The sequence below is a fragment of the Macrobrachium nipponense genome, chromosome 28 (genome assembly GCF_015104395.2).
Source record: "Macrobrachium nipponense isolate FS-2020 chromosome 28, ASM1510439v2, whole genome shotgun sequence".
Lineage (NCBI taxonomy): Eukaryota > Metazoa > Arthropoda > Malacostraca > Decapoda > Palaemonidae > Macrobrachium > Macrobrachium nipponense.
The window spans coordinates 1,536,748-1,551,910 of NC_087217.1; the positions used below are offsets into that span (position 1 = coordinate 1,536,748).

The 15,163-nt window shown below is 34.8% G+C and overlaps 1 protein-coding gene across 7 annotated transcripts in view; it reads left to right on the forward strand.

The window, feature by feature from the left end:
• Positions 1–15,163, forward strand: part of LOC135201370 (acetylcholine receptor subunit beta-like 2) — a 658,252-nt gene that overhangs the window by 533,674 nt on the left and 109,415 nt on the right. For all 7 annotated transcript variants that reach the window (XR_010311516.1, XR_010311517.1, XR_010311518.1 and 4 more), the window contains exon 5: positions 7,672–7,852. Coding sequence is in view for 4 of the 7 variants with exons in the window: in XM_064230214.1 (XP_064086284.1) it covers positions 7,672–7,852 (181 nt within the window). In the remaining 3 variants the exon portion in view is untranslated. The remainder of the gene's footprint in view (positions 1–7,671; positions 7,853–15,163) is intronic.

Genomic DNA, 15,163 nt, shown 5'->3' on the forward strand with positions numbered 1-15,163 from the left:
TTCTTCTTCTTTTAGAAATATATCCCTTTGTTTAAGTAAAAGTTATAAAGTATTTAATCTCTTTCTTCACATCTCTTTATTGGGCGTGTTACTGTTACGGTTTAAATGCTAGTATATTATTCTGGTTCTAAAAGAGAATTATGTAGTAAATTGTTGAGAGGTCTGTTGAAATTTCGTTACACCGCAGTTTGGGAACATTTTCGTCCTTTACTCTGCAGGAGGAAAACTCAATTGAGGCTGCATGGAAGTAAGTGGTAAATTTCTCCCGCTGGGAAATTTTAAACCACTTTCTTTTAAGGCGATAGCTCTGGCTCTTCCTTTAGAAATGAGTGTTCACCATCTCTCTCCCTCATTTGAAAATATAATGTCCTCAAATGTTAGTTTTCAATTTCTTGCTACTTTACTTTTAGTTTCGTTTAAACGGATCAAATACTTTGCCTTTTTTGGGCAAGATAGAAGGGTAATGCATAAGGGCGAAGCACTTACCTCCATCACCTACGCTCACGTAAATGATCATGGTCGTCTTTTCTAGATACGAAGAAGGAAAGGGTACACTAACGAATACAGCAATTATCAGTGCTAAACTCATCCTGCAGATATCGCTAATCCAAAAATATAATGCCGAAAATTATTTGTGCCAGAATTTGTTATTTTTCTCCGCCGCTGGGTTCCAGAATCACGTTATTCCATTAACTAGCTGAGCAGAGCAAAGCGAAAGCTATTGTTCTGTCTTTGCTTCCAGGAAACTTGGCGGAAGGTTTGGCAGCGCTTCTCAAGACTGCCTGCTTAAATACTCTTCCAAGTAGTTTTATCGGATTACGCGGCCATCTCATTTTTGCAGCGCATGACATCGAGGAGCAGCAGCAGCCCCCGATGAAGAGAGGGGACAAAATGGCCTTGGTGAATATTGTATTAGCTGTGCACAGCACTAACGAGTAATTGTATGTCGAGGATATTGCATTATTCGGAAGGGGGCCAGCGTTGCTCAGTTCCATAGAACGCTTCTGGCTGAGTTGAATTCGTTTGTTGTATTGGTTTACAAGAAGGGGACTGTATAATTCAAAGATAATGTTGACGAAGAGGGACTTACAAGAGCCACGTAAACACTGAGGTGAAGAATTTATGAACAATGAAATGGGTTAAGTTGTAAGTAGTGGTAATTATTTGAAAGGCAAGACAGTGAATTTAAATAATTTATTATTTTAAGAACGATATGCTAAAGAAGATATGTACGCACAGTCGTTTACCGGACCGAATTCGTAGAGGGGATTTATATTTAAAAATTTTGTAAGTAGTTTGTTTTCTAGGAAGTTGTGTTGCGTGGACTCCCCCCCCCCCCCCCCCCCCCCCCCCCCCCCCCCCCCCCCCCCCCCCCCCCCCCCCCCCCCCCCCCCCCCCACGCACTCATACACACACACACACGCGTACGTGTGAGAAGTTTGAAAGCAATCTACAAGAACCTAGCTAGGTTTCAAAACATTGGATAAAGACACGATGTGGAAGATGTTGAACATTAATAGTGTACAATTTGTTGAGAAGAATTAAGAGCATTTTTCAAGTGTCCGGAAGAATGATGGGTTTGGTGGAAGAGTGCAGAGTTGTTGGATAAGAAAATGGGCTGTGAATGAAGTGTGGAATGACTAATGTTTGAATAGTATATAATGCTGTTTGCCATAGTGAAGAAAAACGGCAGATACTAGCAAGTCGCAGAGGGCTTGGAAGTAGACAAAGTTGTGAGCAAATGTAAGTTTATATGGGAATTGGAAACCTTGTAAGTAGACCAATCAATTTTACAGATGATGGTGGGCGAATGGATTTATTAATTCATATATAAGTATTTGTGAGGAAATATAACGGATTCCAGGATAGAGAAGAGACAGTCTGGAAATGAGGCAAGATGCAGTAGGTTGTGTACAGAATATTTGAAAAAGATTGATGAGTGACCTCTAGAAGACAAAGTTGTAATGTGAAAGATTCATTTTCCTATCTCACTTCCCAATACTCTTCCAGTTGGCTATACTGGACCTTTCCCAGCCTTCCTTTGCTCCTCCATCCTAACATTTCCGAAACATAAACCTTCTCCACAACCTACTCCTCATATTTTCTATCATGACTGAACAATGCAAAACATTGCTCATCAAGCTTTCACTTCCTTAACTTTTTCTCCATTTTCAGCTATGTCCATATTCCTCGCCCCTTTGGTTCTTATTTCACATCCATTACGCAAACATTTTATTCCAGAAATCTTAATTTCTTCCATTTCATTCACAATTAACATCCGCACTTGGGATGTCAGGCCAAATACTGAGACACTTTCGGACATTCAGCTCTTACGATAGTGACAAAAAAGGAGTTGTGGTGGTTGGATAGAAAGATAGAGATTCACAAAATAAAGGCGATGAAGTACAAGGATCTAAACGGGGGAGTGGGAAAACCTTACAGTTGCACTAAAAATTAACATTTAAGAGGTAATAGCATAAGCACTGAAGGATTTAAATATAAGCAAATTCTGCACACAAGAGATAAATGTCACTGGTCCAATGAGTGTTTTTTTTTTTTTAAGTTAGGGGGTGGTGATTTTTATTTTAAAACAGGAAAATGGTCACTTCCACATTCGGAATCTAATTGGTGAGTTATGGATGACTCCTGTAATGAATATTTCCATTAGTTTATATTCATTACAGGAGTCATCCATAACTCACCAATTAGATTCCGAATGTGGAAGTGACCATTTTCCTGTTTTTAAAATAAAAATCACCACCCCCTAACTTTAAAAAAAAAAAAAACAAAAAAAAAAACACTCATTGGACCAAGTGACATTATCTCTTGTGTGCAGAATTTGCTTATATTTAAATCCTTCAGTGCTTATGCTATTACCTCTTAAATGTTAATTTTTAGTGCAACTGTAAGGTTTTCCCACTCCCCCGTTTAGATCCTTGTACTTCATCGCCTTTATTTTGTGAATCTCTATCTTTCTATCCAACCACCACAACTCCTTTTTTGTCACTATCGTAAGAGCTGAATGACCGAAAGTGTCTCAGTATTTGGCCTGACATCCCAAATTTCATAAATCAAATGAAAACCTTAATACTACCACCGTCTGTTACCTTCATTCCAACGTATCTTCGTAAATCAACCGCTTTCACTCGTCCACCATCTACATTAGCATACATTGCTCTATCTTCCTGGTTTCTGTTTACCCTAATCTTATTTTTCTTGAGTAAATTCATTTACAAATTTCCTGCTAGTATCTACAATATTTTTTCTTTCTTTTACTCCTGGTCAACTAGACTAGATATAACCTGGATATTTAAACTCGCTTTGATACCAAACCAGTTACTTTCCCATCTACATATTAAAAAGCAAACTTCACTTTCATTATTAAACTGTTAATCGCTCTCAGCCACTTTTAAACATTCTCCTTCCTCTCTCTCTCTCTCCTCTCTCTCCCTCTAACTCTCGTCTCTCTCTCTTCTCTCTCTCTCTCTCAAACACGTGGAGATATATAAACATATATATTATATATATATATATTATATATATATATATATATATATATATATATGTGTGTGTGTGTGTGTGTGTGTGTGTGTGTGTGTGTATATAGTTGTGTATTTGATTAAGTTTTGCCAGTCCACCTTTGTTCATTTTGCAAGTGACTACTTGTATGTTTATTCTCTTATCTCATGCACTGATAGGGAATGCACGCATATGTGTGTTTGTGTATGTGAAGAGGCAATATGGAATGTTTGTAGAGTCATAACGTTGATGAGATATTCAGTTTACTCACTCTACTTAAGAAATTTCAGTAACAAAACAATTTAGAAGGAAATACACAAAATTCCGTTCTGGATTTTGACGCACACTTCAGAAATGCCTTTATCTGCGATGTTCGCAAAACTGAATAAAGATCCCTTCACAATCCAACCCGACCCCCTTTCTATTATGTCGTTTTTCTGAAGGGGACCGATGTTACATTCACCTCCAGGCTTCACCCTTCCTATGCAGTTTTAGTCAACTGCAGCTTTTATTTATATTGGTTATATACTGATTCCTCGAGTGGGTCAACCATTTTTTTTAGGATTATATTTCGTGGGTGTATATCAAAAAGGAGTTCGTACAAAGTATTTACTTCAAATTCTGTTTAGGCTACTCTTCATTATATCGTAATCATTTTTCAAGCTATAGACTGTTTTTTTATACTTTATATATTGTGATTGTCTGTAAATGTGTTTATGTATGGTATAGAAGTGTATGTGTGCAGATATTTAGTTATTTGATTATATATATTTTGTACCTTGTGATGTCATTAGTATCTTCTTCGCCAACCAAGCAAAGACGATGGGTTCAACTGCTCAAGGTCGAATGGATGAACGTGGTCCATTGAATAAACTTTTCACATTTTTTGCCCTAACTAGTATTTAGACATTTGAGGTGGTCGGGGCCATGATTGGTGAGAACATAGGCTAGTAACCTCGTCAAGAGTGAAATTCGTATGGTAGGGATTTAACCAAAGGTGGTCTTCTTAATTAGATGAGTGACAGAGACATCAGGTTATTAGGCCCATTACATTATATATATATATATATATATATATATATATATATATATATATATATATATATACATATCTAATAAAATGAGCTCATAAAAAGGCCAAAATGTAGAAAGTAATTCGTATATTTCAGAAACCAAGTGCTTCTCTCTTCAGGTAGTGGATGAGTTACAGAAAAAGTAGTATTTATACCAAAAGGTCCGAACATCAGCTGTAACGTCACCCCAGTTAACAATTTCTCCTTATTCTACTTAATCGAAGGGTTGGAGAAAGATTTTATCTATAATTTCTGAGTCCCAAGTGCCTTTTGAGAGATTCGCGTTTCTTTGATTCTACCCTCTGGCTTTTGAACCGACCATTTCTGGTATAAATTATACATGGCAAATTTCAGTTTATTCTGTGATTATGGTTATTTATGTGGTTAAAAAATAGCTGAACTTTGTTGTTCATAACTAACTGAACGTTTATGTTGTATTAGTCTCTGGGGGAGTGCTTTACCTATAAAACCGATGTAGGATTGTTCACAGTCGAGGGATTTGGCTAAGGTATTTGGGTAGGTAAAAACAAAAGTGTTAATGTTTTCAAGTGTCTGTGTCAACATCTTGAAGGGAGAGACTGTTGGTCCCTGAAATATAGCATTTACTTTCTAAAATTTGGCATTTTTACGGGCTCCTTTTATTAAAGGGGAGTCTGTTTTAGTAGACATTATTTCAGTCATATATATATATATATATATATTATATATATATATATATATATATAATATATGTATGTATGTATGTATGTGTATGTATGTATGTATGTATGGATGTATATGTATGTATGTATGTATGTATTTCTATGCCTCCACCTTAGCTACTTGCTGGGGCTCTGGGCTGCAACGGATGATCACAAGGAGTTTGCTATAATTACTAAGGAACTACCAAATTTTGGCTACATCTGCCATGTAAGATTGCCTAAAGCAGATCCATAGAAGAATCAATCAAGGAAAAGATAATGGCTTAGGGCCGTTTTCAATGAGGTAAAAATTACGTAAACACGGAAGGTTCACTTAATTATTATTACGTAAAACAAACAGACCAGAAGAATGGGAATTACTTGGCAGGGAATAACAGTACTGCTAAATGACTGGATCATGCACAGAATAAATATTCTATGCCGATGATGTCTTCACAAATTGAACATTGAAGAGTGGGTAGAAAAGCGGCATGGCATGAGATGCAAAACGGTTACTTGCAAAGAACACTAACGCAGGCAAAGGGAACTGAGAGTGTATAGAAGATGCCAAGGCAACTCAGTTCTACAGCAAATAAATACACAGCAACGTTAACTTAATGATTCAATACAACTTCACGGTTTGCACAATGGAAATGGAAAAGAAAGCACGTAGAGAAATAATAGGGTCGTGACTGACTAAAAGAAACTTTATTCCGGTAAAGTACCTTCGTCCTCGCCAGATAGGGTGTCGGCGATGGTGGGGCGCGGTGAAAGGGATGCAACTCACAATGAGATACTGGTTCGAGGACGAGCACGAGGAGGGAGCACAAGGGACAAGCAGAAGGGAAGGACGGCAAGTGTCCCGGGTTAAGTTCTGGGCCCTTCTGACTCGAACTGCCAGTCCATGGCCCTTATGTAGCTTTGGAAGATTACGTCTGGGCATCCTTGTAGGTGGCGTTGTCATCAATGCCCGCTCCTTTACATACTGGGTCACGCACTTGGGGTCACCTTCCAAAGTGTCATGGCAGCCGGACACTTGTTCAGCTGCTGTGGGATGAGCACTTTCTCTTTTATTTTCCTCCTTTGCCTGTCGTCTGCTTCCGGCGAGGATTGACGTCTTTGAAGGATGCACCTGGGAACAGAAGAATCCGTCGGCAGTCGCTTTTAAAGCAGAATGGTATTGAGGATGTACCTAGAGAAAAAGATGTAGAGTTGGTGATAGGGGTGAATTATATACCAATATTTTTTTATTTATAAATGAGTAAAATGAGTCTTATTCTTATAACAATTACGTTATAATGATTAATGGCTGGTGAGGTTGCTTGGGAAGAAATATCCTTCGTAGAAATACAAGTACATATTATTGTAAAGATAATAAAAAATCAACAGATTTAGCTATGGCAGTGGGGTTGTAAAATGTCTTCTATTGGCGTTAAAAAGGTTTAATATTATATAGCTGCTGCAACAGAATATAGTGTAATAGCAATAGAAATATGACCTAAGATTCTAAACTTGCTAGTCTTATGATATTTCCAGAGTGAGTGATGACGGGATTTTCATGTAAGAGGTCACCTATAGGAAGTTTGCTGTTCGATATAAAGAGGTCAAGAAAGATTAGGATGGACTTATATACAATGAGAACTGTATATTATCATTGATTACCGACTTCCGTATTTGACTTTTGTATTGTGAATAAGTTCAAATTTAGTTCTTAGCCTACCTTGAATAAGCTCAAATGTCTTGTCATAAGAGGCTGTTATGAAGCTTAATTTTAAGATGAAGTGGTTAAGGAAAAAAGTCGAAGGTAATTCTAGAACTATCTTTATGTTGTTTAAGCAGCTAAAATAAATTGAAACTTTTTGTATGTGGTTAAATAACCTATCCATCAATGATGTGTAAGTTCTTTTCTATCTTATTCTGTTATTGTCCAGTTTCTCGTTGGGGGAAAAAAGCAGCAGGGTGTACATCCTTACCACTTGGGATTAGAGCAATATATATATACTAATGGAGGTCTGGAAGGCAGAGACACGTATCCCCCGTTATAGCAAGAGACAGTAAATCCTTATGAAAAAATTTATGGCGCTCCTGTTTCTTGTATTATGTGTAATGCCAGCTCGTTCAATGTTTAACTGGTACCTACGATTAAAAAGTGCGCACGGTGGGGGCAACATAAAATTTCATTTTGTTCAGCGGTAGTTCTTTATGTCTTTGTGTACCTTGTAAGTTGATTTTACTTTTCCAATCTAATTACTTTCCTGTTTTTTGTATATAATCATCTTAGTTGTTTAATGGCAGAGTTGATGAGAAGATCAATTACATCGTTCAATTTGAAACATTTTGTAACCACATGAGATGTAATCACCGCCGGGTAACTAAATTATGAACATTTCTTTTGGCAGTGCTGACGGAAACTACGAGGTGACGCTCATGACGAAGGCCACGCTGAAATATACGGGAGAGGTTATGTGGAAGCCCCCGGCCATCTACAAGTCTTCCTGCGAAATAGACGTCGAGTGGTTTCCGTTTGACGAACAATCGTGCAACATGAAGTTCGGATCGTGGACATATGATGGTTTGCAGGTGAGAGGGAATTTTGGCTTTCATGTTGCAATCTGTTTGTGCGTTTACTTCATCATAAAGGTTTTATAAAGCAGTTTATTCATGCAAAGAAACTGACGACAAAACCATCCAGTGTTGCCTCTGCAGGATGCAGGAATATGAGTGTTTTGAAAAAGTAAGGAAAAATATATATTGCATAAACGTTATAGCTTCTTTTTCTTCCGTTCTTCCGTGGTGCAATATTAAATCAAGGTAGCCACATTTATCCACAAGCTGAAGTGATCCATCATAATTTTAAGTGGTCGAACACTCCAAAGTTGAAATTTTAGTACTTTTTGAAGCCAGATTGATAACTTGTTTAGAAAATTAGGAATTTATTCATTTTCAGATTAGTCAGCATAGAAAATGTTTGAAAAAGTCTTCGAATCTTTCAGTCTTAGGCCAGACTATCACCGCCAGCAGCCTCTTATGTTGTAAATGTCAAATTGACCTGAGTGCTCCAGTCCTTAGGATAACTTCTTAATATGTAAATTCAGTTAGGCACGTAGTCTCCGTTTCATATTTCCTTGCAGTATTTTGCATATGTGTATATATATTATATATACAAATATATAGTGATATATATATAGATTATTTAATTTTATATCATAATTATATAATTATATATATTAATATATATATGTATATATGTATGTATGTATGTATGTATATACTCTAGTTTTTCCAGAACAACAATTATTTTAAAAAATTTTGTGACACTTCAAATCTGCCTTATTCTGTCATATTATTCAGTTCTCATGAAAGTGTGCTTAGATTTACTGGAAAATACGAGTGTTGTACACATACACATACACACACACACACACACACACACACACACATATATATATATATATATATATATATATATATATATATATATATATATATATATATATATATATCATACTTAAATAGAGTATATATATATATATATATATATATATTATATATATATATATATATATATATATATATACATACATACGTATATATATATATGTGTGTGTGTGTGGGTGTGTGTATGAACAGCACATGTATTTTCTATTCTAACACACTTCAATGAGAACTAAATAATATGACAAAATATGGCAGATATGGAGAGTGCCATATTTGTACATGTCACATAAACAAAATTGGATAAATTTACGTAATCAGAATATAAAGGTCTTCGTTAATCTTTTAACGCCCAAGAGGATGAAATTGTACCTCGCTTACTAGCAATAAATAATGGGGTATTTACAAGATTATTATTCAAGTGATATTACGTGGCATTACTTTGGTATTGAAAGAGAGAGAGAGAGAGAGAGAGAGAGAGAGTGAGTGATGAATGTAGCCATTAGCAGTCTTTTCTGGCGTTAAATGCGTTTTGTGTATGTATGGGAAAGAGGGACAAAAGAATGATGTTAAATGAAAGAGGTTGCAATGAGCCTGTCTTTAAAGTTGGAAAATTTGATTACCTTAAAACAAACATTTTCAAGTTTCTGTGGCAAAAGAGACTTCTCAAGAGCCTTCTCCTTTTTAGTTTTCTGTTAAAGAAAACTATTTAGATGGCTATTTGTCTGTCCGTCCTCAGATCTTAAAAACTTCTTGGGCTGGAGGGCTGCAAGTTGCTATGTTGATCATCCACCCTACAATCATCAAATATACCAAATTGCAGCCATGTAGCCTCAGTAGTTTTTATCTAATTTAAGGTTAAATTTAGCCATGATCATGAGTGTGCCACCGCTATATGTGCCAACAACACAGGCCACCACTGGAGTGTGGCTGAAAGTCTCATGGTCTACGACCGAGAGTTTCATGGGCCGTGGGTGAGTTTCATACGGCAGGATACGCTGTACAGATAACTCAGTTGCGCCGGAGAAACTTCCGCGGATTTTTTACATGTTCTTTTTGCTAATGCAGTGAATGCATTTAAAGGTGACTGTCGTTATAAATCCCCTCTATTAGTTTCCATTTCATACCCAAGTGACGCTGATCTCGGAATCATCTTTCGCATCACTGCGGCCTGTAATAGAATCAGGGGTTACATTCAGGTATGCAAGTAATTCAATCATTCTAAAGGAGATTTCTGATAAATTGTAGTCAGATAGATTCCTAGTAAAATTATTTTGCTTTAGGGATGTATTTTAGTTAATACAGTTTGATCCTCTCAAAGTATTTATCGATTTCTACTTTAAAACGATTCAGCTGAATGGAGAAATTGTGTAAGTGTCGTGTTATGGTGTTTGATTTTATTTCTATCAGAATTATACTAGCCTTGAAAATTATGTCATTATGGCGTACTCTCGTGAAAGTTTGTGTTATGTACCTATTGAAAAACTGGGATCTAGAAACTTATCCCCAATGGTTTTAGCCTTTGCTGTGTGTTTTTTAGTAAGAGGCCGTTGGGGATAACCGTAAAACATGAATGAAAGACTAAATATCTTAAAGATAATGACCCTAACGAAAAATGAGTCCTAGGTGTCACTAGCTAGGAAAGATACGAAAAATTGTCAATCATCCTTTAAATACAACTGTCTTAGTTACACTTACATAGAACAAAAATCTAAGACAAAGAAAATTCACCTGACGTCCATAACAGTTGAAAAGCGCAAGATGGAATCATCCAGATCACTGATAATGGAGTGGAGTATTCCACAAGTCTTCATTGGATAATGAATTAGGTACTTGAAACTCCCGAGGGAGATGGACTTATCCAAGTCGTTATTTGCGCTTGTTTCCGGGTCGAGACTGTCATTGTCTTTTATTGGGGTTAAACCCATCCTGTATATTGGATAAACATGTTTATTTTAATTATACATGAATATTTTTATGTGTGTATAATATATGTAGTTATATAATTAAATATAAATATAAATATATATATATATATATATATTATATATATATATATAAAGTTATACTTATACATACATATGTATTTATGCAATTATATAGATATATAATATATATTATATAATATATATGTATATATTATATATATTACATATACATACTACCAAGTTACCCATTAATTACTATATATAGATATAATATACATATGATATATATGTATAACATAGATATATTATATAAGTTATTAGATAATTTGTAATAGACATATGTCATATATATATTATAGATTATATGATATATCATTATTTTTAGTTTCATATTATAGATTAGATATATATATATATAATATATATAATATTCAATACTACAAACATATATACTCACAAATATTTTCATGTATATTAAAGTAAGCATGTTTATCCAGTATATATATATATATATATATATATATATATATATATATATAATATATATATTATATATATATATATATATATATATATATGCTTAAAAAATCACAGTAGATGTACGTGACTTCATAAATAAGCGAATTCCACTATCATTTTCCTGTGGAATTCGCTTATATATATGTGTGTGTATATATATATATATATATATATATATATATATATATATATATATATATATATATATATATATATATATATATATATATATATATATATATATATATATATATATATACATACATTTATATATATATATGCACACAATGTAAGTCACGCTCACGAAGTGAGTGGACTCAGTTCGAAATTCGCCTAAAGTAAGCAGTGGAGTTCGACGACTGTATTTGTTGCAACCAATGTTAAAGAGGGCATGGGACAACCAGCCTTAAAAACACACGCGCACACACACACCATTTTAAGATTAACACCCTGTAGCACCACCACGTATAAGGTTTGGGCGCTAATGTGTTTTTATGCACTAACATATAATTCCACCAAGATAGAAAGCACATTAACTTAGGCATACAAACAAATGTGTAAATTTACTCAAGAAACTTTATCAATGTCATGGAATTGTATGGATGATAGAATTCCTTTTTCCCTCGGCTATATCAAGATGCCCTTGGCCGTGTGTCCTTATACGAAGCAGTTTGTTCCATCCTTCGAGCCCCTTTTTGCCTCTGTCATTTGATCTAAATGATAAATGGTGAGGACGCTGTTGCCTGGGGACTTTTGAATATTGAATAAATCCAGATAAAAGTGTAAACTTTAAAATTTATATATATTTGGTTTTTCCCTCTTTTTATGATTTTGCTTTGCACCCAGCTATATTTTGTGATCTTGAAGAGCATTAGCGTGAACTGCTTACAAAGATACAAAGAGAGAATTATCGTAAAGAGACGTAATTGTTTCATGGTTTCTTCCACAGAATAGCAAAAAAAAAAAAAAAAAAAAAATCTCGATGCCTAAAGTGATTTACTCTGAAATTCAAGAAAGTATTTGGGGAGAAGAGACGAATGGACAGCATCATGACTCAAAAATCAATGAAGTTTGTTGAATGTCAGCTTTGTTTTTAGCTCTCTAGTTAGCAGAGTTGCCAGTTAAATAACATGAGCCAGGCAATATGCTGACTGTGTTGCAGTTTTATATATTTTCTTTTAAGGTTTTCACTTTTTCAAGGAAGGCTATTTATTATGCAAAAGTTGTCTCTTAAGATTCCATTTTTTAAATCCTTAAAACGTAATGCAAACATTTACAGGAATATTATGAATTTGTTTGTCCAGATGTTCCATTCCAGATGAAGGTTTTCCAATAGGTGTTTTTTTTTTCAGAAGTTTGGACTTATTTTGTGGTTTTGCCAGAAGTATGTTGTACAGACGTAAAAATGTTTATGTGGGTATCTTTGTACTTTTTTGCTATAATGCGTAGGTATTTATGGCTGCTACTATAATATATGAATATGTATCGAATAATAATAAAGCATTAAATAATAGAATTTGTACCAATTGCTTGTTGCTTTGAAATGAATACAGAAACATAAACTAGTTTGTGATATACGCAAGTTTGTAGTGTAGACATAACTAATAATCAATACGACTTATGTTGATGAAAAAAAAAAAAAAAAAATATATATATATATATATATAAATAAAAAAAAAGAGTCAACAGTAACGTTTCTCCTATTTGTCAATAACTGACAAGGAAATTGGAAAGGCTACCGTTTGCAAATCGCCCAAGTTTTCTTGACTGTAAAAAATATAAACATGTTTGTGTGCAGGTCAGGTAGGGGCTATATTATTCCACCAGAAGTTGATTGGCAGGGTGGAATTAAAAAAAAAAAAAAAAAAAAAAAAAGAAAGGCGTCGCTTGCCGAATCTATTTCCAATGCGGGATCGGTACATGTTCGAAGTATATGTACTGTTTTCCCTTCAATTGTCGAGCCTTACATTTGTTGCTCTGATTGTCACTTCTCTGTATCTTTTTTTTATTCTCTGGTTCCAGGGTAAGTGTCGGGAATTGTTCGAGAAACACTTTGCTGAATTAAGTAATTCAGTGGATGCCTTCTGGGCCTCATTTTAGTCATCGTAGGAAAAGCTTTTAGGTGCGAGTCATTAACTTAATCTAATTATCTTCAAAGGGAAGAAATGAATCCTCCTTCATTCAGCGAGGGAGTTTAGTCGAGACATTAAACAAGAATGGAAAGAGAAATGTCAGCGGACAGACGTCCCGGGAAGAAGTTGAAATGGAGGTGCAGAGTCTTTGAAAGGGCCCGGTTTCAAATAGATTTTAAAGATTCCTTTTATGATTTAGCTCGCTAGGTATGTCATCTTACTTGCTTCCTCTTGAATAATTAATTTGATTATTAGACTACCGACTGAAGTAAAATTTGGCTTCATTACTTTGCAGTTTTCACGATTTATTAGCATATATATATATATATATATATATATATATATATATATATATATATATATATATTATATATATATATATTTATATTTATATGTATAACTGAATCACGAATGTTTGGAACGTGATAAATCCATAAATAAAGGTATAAGCCACGAAGGAAAAATATACAACGGAGTTTTCTGCAGAAACTCCGTTGTTTATTTTTCCTTCGTGGCTTTTACCTTTATTTTATATATATATATAGATAGATAGATAGATAGATAGCGTGTGTGTGTATGTCTGTATGTGTAGTTTCATTTTTGCAACTGCTGATGATACTACTCATTACTTTCTTTAGGGGGTGTGAAACTCCTTGAAGTATATCCTTGGACTCACATGTTAACTTTCAGTATATTTTTTTATTTACTTTTAAGGTTTATCCCAGTATTTCATTTTAATTTCAATGGTTTTATTTCTACTAAGTTGGCCGTGTGTATACAAACTTTCGCTCTCACTTGCTTTTGCCTACTTTTGTCTTGAAGAAGACTTATTCCCAAGACCATTTGTCTTCTCTTGTCTTCATCTCTCACTCGCGTTGCAACGCCTTTCTGCCCCTCTCTTTCATATCTCGCTCTCGTGGCAGCTTCGAGTCTCAAGAGAAATGAAATATGAAAAAGGCATCAGTCTCTCTCTCTCTCTCTCTCTCTCTCTCTCTCTCTCTCTCTCTCTTTTTCTCCTCCTCCTCCTCCTCCTCCTCCTCCAAGTTTCATTAGCTGTAAATGGGTGTAGACTCTATTGCCATAAAGATATTATTTTTGACCTTCCTTATATGTTCGGGTGGCGCGTATCCTTTCTACATTTTGTATTGTACCATTTTTATTTTCGCCCTGACAAACTTCTATTTTCCTTCACCCTTCATCGCTTAATTTGTATCTTCGTTTTAAAAGTAGTCGTATCAAGTGATTCCGACAGGTTGGTTCGTAACTTATTGAAATTCGTAGCCATGAATACATCGCACGCCGTGATTTTCATCGATTTCTTGAATATCTGGATTTTCATTATTTTTTAGTGATGTGAATATTGGTTATGAGTGCTTACATAGGTTTTACTAATGTTGATAGAAAAGTACATAATATGAAAAGGTGAATCATATCTAAAATAGTCCGAGAGATATATTAAGTAATATTTCTGGTTTCCCTAATCTAAGTAAGGTTATCGAGTCTTCAAATTTTTTTTCGGAACAAACAGTAACCACAAACACCGCTAATTTTCTTTTTTGTCTATAGAGTAATTGTTGCAATACTTTGCTTATATTTTTAATTTACTCATGTTGAATTTGCATTTCATAATTACTCATTTTGGTTTACACATATGATACATGCCTCTCTTCGTTCATCATAATTAACCATCGACTCGGGAGTATTGTGGAGTTGTTTACAGGGAATAGCTGAAAAAGAGACTTTAGGTATGCTATTGATTCCAGCTAATTGGTTTGACAGCAAATTAATATTTTTAACTCGCTACGAACTTTGAGAGGAGGAGAGAGAGAGAGAGAGAGAGAGAGAGAGAGAGAGAGGAGAGAGAGAGAGAGAGAGAG